This window comes from Mandrillus leucophaeus, unplaced genomic scaffold (assembly GCF_000951045.1).
Source record: "Mandrillus leucophaeus isolate KB7577 unplaced genomic scaffold, Mleu.le_1.0 Scaffold70, whole genome shotgun sequence".
Lineage (NCBI taxonomy): Eukaryota > Metazoa > Chordata > Mammalia > Primates > Cercopithecidae > Mandrillus > Mandrillus leucophaeus.
The window spans coordinates 4,620,275-4,628,286 of NW_012107586.1; the positions used below are offsets into that span (position 1 = coordinate 4,620,275).

At 50.6% G+C, this 8,012-nt stretch overlaps 2 protein-coding genes across 2 annotated transcripts in view; one reads left to right on the top strand and one right to left on the bottom strand.

Moving 5' to 3' along the window:
* OBSL1 (obscurin-like 1) overlaps nt 1-146 on the bottom strand; it is a 31,526-nt gene extending 31,380 nt beyond the window's left edge. Inside the window, exon 1 of the mRNA XM_011964695.1 lies at nt 141-146. Within this exon, the coding sequence (XP_011820085.1) occupies nt 141-146 (6 nt within the window). The remainder of the gene's footprint in view (nt 1-140) is intronic.
* Nucleotides 147-153: 7 nt separating this feature from the next.
* On the top strand, nt 154-3,714 carry INHA (inhibin, alpha). The gene is made up of 2 exons (XM_011964674.1): nt 154-620; nt 2,689-3,714. The coding sequence occupies exons 1-2, from the start codon at nt 353-355 to the stop codon at nt 3,519-3,521; spliced, it is 1,101 nt and encodes a 366-aa protein (XP_011820064.1). The 5' UTR covers nt 154-352; the 3' UTR covers nt 3,522-3,714.
* The last annotated feature ends 4,298 nt before the right edge of the window (nt 3,715-8,012 follow it).

Sequence of the window (8,012 nt, forward strand, 5' to 3'; positions counted from 1 at the left end):
GTGTGTGTGTGTGTGTGTGTGTGTGTGTAGGAGAAGGGGTTGTAATGTTTGCTTGTATGAGTCAGGTCGCTTGGGGTGAAATCCTCCCCAGCCCCTCCCCCACATCCCTGGCGGGAGTGGGAGATAAGGCTCATGGCCACAGACATCTGCGTCAGAGATAGGAGGTCTCAATGCCACGGGCAGGGGCAACTCGGACTGTGGGGCGTGGAAAGGACTGGAGAAGACTGGGTGAGAAGGGTAGAAGAGGGTGGGTGTGGGATGGGGAGGGGCGAGTGGAGCTGCCCTGGGCAGACCCTGGCAGAAAGGGCACGGGGGAGGGTGTGGGTTCCCCGCTAGCAGGGCCAGGTGAGCTATGGTGCTGCCCCTACTGCTCTTCTTGCTGCTGGCCCCACAGGGTGGTCACAGCTGCCAAGGGCCGGAGCTGGTCCGGGAGCTTGTTCTGACCAAGGTGAGGGCCCTGTTCCTGGATGCCTTGGGGTCCCCCGTGGTGACCAGGGAAGGTGGGGACCCTGGAGTCAGGCGGCTGCTCCGAAGACATGCCCTGGGGGGCTTCACACGCAGGGGCTCTGAGCCCGAGGAGGAGGAGGATGTCTCCCAGGCCATCCTTTTCCCAGCCACAGGTAACGAGGGTGGGGGAACTGGCAGGGTGACTTTGAGAAGCAGCAAGGCACAGCATGGGTTTGCGGGCCAGGTGGACCTGGGTTTGAATCCCAGCCTTACCACTCAGTGGCTTTGTAACAATAGGCCAGTTATTAAACCTCCTTATGCCTCTTGTCTCCCAATCTGTAAAATGCGTGATAACGCCAACCTCTCAGGATTAAGTGAGAGGCTGTACCTAGAGTGCATGGCAGGTGGGAGGCATTTGGGAGGTATGCGCTAGGAGACCAGGGGTCTCTAGAGATGGAGATGTCTGGGCTTGGGCCCCTTCCTGCCACCTTTCCTCCTATCTCTACCTCTGCTCGCTGCTCCAGACCCTGTTTCTTTACTCCCAGGTAGCTGAGACTGAGAAGCTATCAGAGACACAGGCAAAAGATTAGTTGGGAAACTTTTCTGGAAAACTAGTCTATCTTCTCTTGAGTTCCTGTCTCGACATATGTGCGTCCCCTTGTTCCACTGACTGGATGGATAAGCCCTCCTCCAGGTGGGCTTTCTTGTCATCTGGTCCACCTTTCTCTTAGAGAGGACCCCTGCCTCCCTCACTTCAGTCCGTTAGCAGCACAGTGGGGAGAAGGATGGCTTTGGGATCAGGCAAAATTCCAGTCTGGCCACTTAGTCGTTGAACGTCATTTCACCTCTCTAAGCCTCAATTTCCGTACCTGCAAAATGGACCAATTGTGACTAGATAATGAAAGAAGCCATGTAACAGTATAGTTCCACTTGCCAGTCCATCAGTGGGTGCTGCTCCAGGATGATTAGTATAGTCTATGAGTGTGTCAGTGTGAGGATGCCAGCTACACATTCTTGAAAGGACTCCCCTCTGTTCTGAGTTACAGCCCTCCTCCTCTTCCCCCTCCTCCTTGTTCTCCATTTTCTTCCTTCCCACTCGCCTTTCCCTCCTCCTCCTTTTTTTTTTTTTTTTTTGGTGTAAACTTGTCTTTTAAAAATGGAATTATTTTAAAGAATTTATTATACAATATTCCTGACATGCCAAAGATATAAAGAGTAATATGGGCTGGGCGCGGTGGCTCACACCTGTAATCCCAGCACTTTGGGAGGCCAAGGCGGGAGGATCACAAGGTCAGGAGATCGAGACTATCCTGGCTAACATGGTGAAACCCCGTCTCTACTAAAAATACAAAAAATTAGCCAGGCATGGTGGCACCAGCTACTCAGGAGGCTGAGGCAGGAGAATTGCTTGAACCCGGGAGGCAGAGCGGGAGGCAGAGGTTGCAGTGAGCCGAGATGGCGCCACTGCACTCCAGCCTGGGCCACAGAGCTAGACTCCATCTCAAAAAAAATAAAAAAATAAAAAAAGTAATACAGCTGGGTGTGATAGCTCACACCTGTAATCCCAGCACTTTGGAAGGCGAAGGCAGGCAGATTGCTTGAGCTCAGGAGTTTGAGATCAGCCTGGGCAACATAGTGAGATCCTGTCTCTACAAAAAACACAAAAGTTAGCTGGGTGTGATGGCACACGCCTGTGGTCTCTTAGGAGGCTGAGGTGGGAGGATTGCTTGAGCCCAGGAGGTAGAGGCTGCAGTGAGCCGTGATCATGCCACTGCACTCCAGCCTGGGTGACAGAGTAAGACTCTCTCTGAAAAAAAAAGAAAAAAAAAAAAAAAAACAGTAACATAAAAACCATCCATGTAGACACCACTCAGGATACTGTTTAACACTGTCTGGTGAGTAGGCATTGAAGTCTAATACCAATTCTTAGTGCTGGTGAAGTGGAGAGAGACAGGGCCTCTTACACACTGCTGATGGGCATGTTAATTGGTAAAACCACTTCAGAGAGAAGTTGGCAATGTCTTCTATTTTTTAAAGTCCTTTCATGATGAAATTTAAAAATGGGGAGCCTACAGAAGCTCTCCCAAAACTCAGGAGAGTCCCCACATCCTGGAGGGCATGGAGCAGAGTGCAGCCTATCATTGGCTCATGACTGGCGGCCACATCCCTTCTGCTGAAGAGGAGGGGTGCCAGGCCCTGCCAGTCAGGGCTGCCCTCTCCCTTTTCTTCTGTCTCCTGCAGGTGCCAGCTGTGAGGACAAGCCAACTGCCGGAGGGCTGGCCCAGGAGGCTGAGGAGGGCCTCTTTACATACATGTTCCGGCCATCCCAGCACACACGCAGCCGCCAAGTGACTTCAGCCCAGCTGTGGTTCCACACTGGGCTGGACAGGCAGGGCACAGCAGCCTCCAATAGCTCTGAGCCCCTGCTAGGCCTGCTGGCACTGTCACCGGCAGGACCCGTGGCTGTGCCCATGTCTTTGGGCCATGCACCCCCTCGCTGGGCCGTGCTGCACCTGGCCACCTCCGCTCTCTCACTGCTGACCCACCCCGTCCTGGTGCTGCTGCTGCGCTGTCCCCTCTGTACCTGCTCAGCCCAGCCTGAGGCCACGCCCTTCCTGGTGGCCCACACTCGGACCAGACCACCCAGTGGAGGGGAGAGAGCCCGACGCTCAACTCCCCCGATGTCCTGGCCTTGGTCTCCCTCTGCTCTGCGCCTGCTGCAGAGGCCTCCGGAGGAACCAGCTGCCCATGCCAACTGCCACAGAGTAGCACTGAACATCTCCTTCCAGGAGCTGGGCTGGGAACGGTGGATCGTGTACCCTCCCAGTTTTATCTTCCACTACTGCCATGGTGGTTGTGGGCTGCACATCCCACCAAACCTGCCCCTTCCAGTCCCTGGGGCTCCCCCTACCCCAGCCCAGCCCCCTTCCTTGCTGCCAGGGGCCCAGCCCTGCTGTGCTGCTCTCCCAGGGACCATGAGGCCCCTACATGTCCGCACCACCTCGGATGGAGGATACTCTTTCAAGTATGAGACAGTGCCCAACCTTCTCACGCAACACTGTGCTTGTATCTAAGGGGTCTAAGGGGGGTGGGTCTTCCTTCTTAATCCCATGGCTGGTGGCTAAGCCCCCACCATCATCAGCTGGGAGGAAAGGCAGAGTTGGGAAATAGATGGCTTCCACTCCTCCCTCCTTTCACTTCTCTGCCTATGGGTTACCCTCCCCATCCCACTTCTGTCTCAATAAAGAACACAGTGCATACAACTTGGCATATGTTCTCCAGCTTCTCCGATATGGAGTTGGGCCCCCAGGAGCATGGGACTGTGAGATCCCAGGTCACTCAGCCACACCTGACCCTGGAGACATGAAGTTCAAGAGCTATAACTGGATGTGTATCGGTCGGGAATCTACGATGCTTGGGGATGGCACAATAGTGCTCCAAGCTCCTTGGAGAGCCACCCTGGAGACAGAGCTGGACTCGTGCAAGCTGAACCAGACATGTCAATCAGGGTGCCCTTCCCTGCACACCTAAGGGAGACTGCTGCACTCACGTGCCCACATCCAAGGCAGCCATAAGTCCCCTCCCCTGCCATTCTTTGCCCCAGCTGATGGGCACTTAGCCCAAGGTCAGGTGATTTGTAGCCTGGTCAGAGATTGTGACCTTTGGAGCCACACTGAGACAATTGTCCAGAGTTGGCCAGATCTTGGAGTCACTTGGGAAGCTCGGGTGGGATGTAAGGGAGAGATATATGTGTTGGCAGCATCAGAAAGAAATTAACAAGGGCAAAGAGGTGGTGTTGTGTTAAGGTCAGATCACCTGACCAAAAGACCTGAGGATTTCGGTTTGCCAAGGGCCCTTCTTTGAATCCGCCACTGACTCTTGCTGCAGACTTCGTGAGGCCTCCTGCACTAGGATTCCAGTTCATGAACTCTTTGGCTCCCTTGACGTCCTCTGTACATCTTTATATAATCCCTTAACTCAGCCCTTAGCATCAGAAGAGTGGAAAGACTGAGACTATTGCCAGAAAATAGAAAAGCTTTTTTGTGAATTTGCGCGTGCAGGGCACGGTGCAAAACAGTACTTTTCTTTTTTCATTGCGTTTCCTATCAGTCCATTCTGTCTCCGGATTTGGGCATTGGGAAACCTCTCTCCTCTGGCCTTCCTCCCTGCTTTTTTCACTGTCCTCGTTATCCCCTGGGTCTTGTTATCCTTGTGCTCCACCCCAGGGTCCCTGCTCTGTCGCTGGTTCCATCCAGTCTCCAACGTGTGTGTGTGTGTGCGCGCGTGCTTAGGGGGAGGGCTGGGATGTTCGGGTCCATCAGACTGGAACTTGAGAACACTTTCTGATATTGACTGCACAACTACAGTGTGTATTTATCCAACCAGAGTCTTTTACTGGTCAAAGACTCCCTTCTACCAGGCTGGCTTGATGGGGTGGAAGGGTAAGCGCCTGCTCCAGTGAGCGGTATGGTGGGAAAGAATCCCACCCCGTCACAGTTACACCAACACCCCTCCCCCACTGGAGCTAACCTGAATAAGCCACTGTTCCCTGTAGCACAGAAGCCTTCAGAGCCATGTACATGCTCCTGTACACGCCCCAGTCTCTGTTGACACTGAGTCCCTCAGGAGGCTGTTCTGGAGGGGGAAACCTGCCTGTTTGCAGTCCCCAGTCTCTCCCAGGACCTTCATGTTGACCCAGCATTGGAAGCTCTGTGCTCAGGGCTCAGTGATCCGCCCGCCTCAGCCTCCCCAAGTGCTGGGATTACAGGCGTGAGCCACTGTGCCCAGCTCCATTCTGGATCTTGATCTGAAACTGTTACACTTCCTGCCTATATACATTATGGTTCGGGTTTGGAGCCAATACCTCATCTGCATGGGTCCTGGCTGTCCCGCAAATGGATTCTCTTCCACTGTGCAACACAGAGACAATGAAACATGTAGCTCCTGCTACGTTAAACCATAGGTCAGACAGAGTTAGTTTCTCAAACTCATCTAGGAATTTTCCTGGATCTTCAGAGAAATGACCAAACTTCTCTTTACATAGAGCCAACTCAGTCATAGAAAAGGAGACATGTCCTCTCACACAGTGCCTTCTTCCCCATTTGCCACCTCTCTAAGGGGACAAAGATTTCCCTTCAGAGGTTGATAAGAGGCTCCACTATGAGTAGTACTCGAGGGGCCAAATTCCTTAGGGAGTGGTGGGTATAGAGTGGGACTAGGCAGGTCAGGAGGAGGGGACCAAGGGTTCTCAACAGAACTTTCAGGTGGACTAGAGGGAGAAAGGACGGACAAAATCTGAACCTTCAAAGCTGATAGAAGGAGGTTCTGCTCCACCCAAAAATGCCTGCTGAACTGGGGGTGGAGCTTGTGTCACAGGATCATCTAAGATGTCTAGTTCTTTTTCTTCCTTTCCTCTCATCAAACACGCATGCACCTCCTGCACGGTTTCTTCTGGACTGAGCAGCAAAAATGCTTGAACATATGGTATTTCATCTCATTTTCCCTCCCGCTTGTAGAACAAATCGAGTTGAAGTACAGTTTTAAAGGCCATAGTTTCAGTAGGAGGCCATTTCTCTTGTTTTTCCAAATAATACCGAGGCCAAACAGTATTATATAGAAACAACAGTTTTCTCTTCTTAAGCCCATTTAGTTTAAACTGGTCCCAATGTTCAAGAATATATGCTAGTGGGGAGTCCTTTGGGATGGATGCCGTGGTTCCCATGAAAGAGGCAGGTGATGTTGAAAGAAAAGTTCCAAACCTGCAAGATTGTATTGCCACTGACTGAGTTCCACTGAAAAGGGTAAGAGAGGTTTTTAGGGCCAGCTGCATTAATGAGGGGATCCCTGCCAAAAATTGAATTCTCTTATTTACACCGTCTAAATAATATAAGTGAGCTGAGCCATGACTCTTAGATAAACCACAACGTGGACTCTGACAAAAGAAATGTTGAATAAGGCAAAGGAAAAAGAGAGGATTTCGATGGGAATAACCAGAGCAAGCAGGCTGTGGGCAATAGTGGCAGTGTGGATTGGCCAAGCAAAGCTGGTTTGGCCAAATCCAAGAAAGGAAGGAAGTGTTTGTTTAGTGTGCAAAATGAAACAAACAGCAAGGAGAAAAGTCCCCTGATTTCCATCCTAGTGCTTCTAGATCACACCTAGTAGGCATAGCGGCATTAAAACATAACCGTATCTAATCTTACTGCTCACAGCTGTTAAATACCCAATCTCAATCAGCAATTTTAGAGATGGGGCCTTCAAGGCTTTCTTGTTCCCAATGTTTCACAATTAAACGAATGGATATTGGGAGGCACGGAGGGGAAGGGTATGTTAAAATCCCTAAGACCAGTTAAATAAAGTCTCCTGAAAATGACAGTGAAACAGAAACAGCACCAATAAATTGATTCATGCAGTGAAGAACACAAGGCAGATTAATACAAAGAGCATGGCAGTTAACACCCTGTGGTGCCAAACCCATTCTTCACCAAGAGGGACATTACTGAGAGGGACCTCTCACCCCTTACATTTTAGAAGGGACTTTAACCTTCCTAAGTTGGGCCTCTAACCCAAAGTTGGTCAAGTGTTCTTCCCTTTTATTAAGAGGGCCTTCTAACCCATTCTGTCTTAGGAAAGATTCTAAGTCCCCTAAGTTGGGCCTCTAACTCAATCCCATCCTCTACCCAGGTATATGAACTCCACTTACCTAAAGTCAGTCAATTGGTGTGCACAGATGATTTTCCTTTGGACCAGGTGTCTCTTCAGTATTGTCACTTCCATGGTTTGCCAGAAAGATGTTACAGGAAACGGGTCCTGATCCATACCTTTGAGAGAGCGTTCTTGGATCTCATGCAAGAAAGAATTCAGGGTGAGTCCATAGTGCAAACCAAAACAAGTTTATTAAGAAAATAAAGTGGTGGCTGGGCACAGTGGCTCACGCCTGTAATCCTAACACTTTGGGATGTTGAAGGGGGTGGATCACTTGAGGCTGGGAGTTCGAGACCAGACTGGCCAACATGGTGAAACCCCATCTCTAATAAAAATACAAAAATTAGCTGGGTGTGTGCCTGCAATTTTAGCTACTTGGGAGGCTGAGGCAGGAGAATCACTTGAACCCAGGAGGTGGAGGTTGCAGTGAGTCGAGATCGTGCCACTGCACTCCAGCCTGGGCGACACTGTCTCAAAAAAAAGAGCAAGACAGTACAGATCCTCCATAGACAGAGTAGGGCATTCCCAAAAGTAAGAGAAGGAACGTGTCCACCCTAGGTACACCACTTGTTTATATACAGGATAAAAAAGATCATGGGGAGATGTGCTCTGCTACAAGGGTTTGTGATAAAGGATTAATTTTCTTAATATATTTTGCAAGAATCGATATTATTGTTTTTAAAGCAAAATTAGAAGTGCTTCTGTTCTCAAAACATCAGGATAAGGCCAGGTGCAGTGGCTCACGCCTGTAATCCCAGCGCTTTGGGAGGCCAAGGCGGGCAGATCACAAGGTCAGGAGATCAGAACCATCCTGGTTAACGTGCTGAAACCCCGTCTCTACTAAAAATACAAAAATTAGCCGG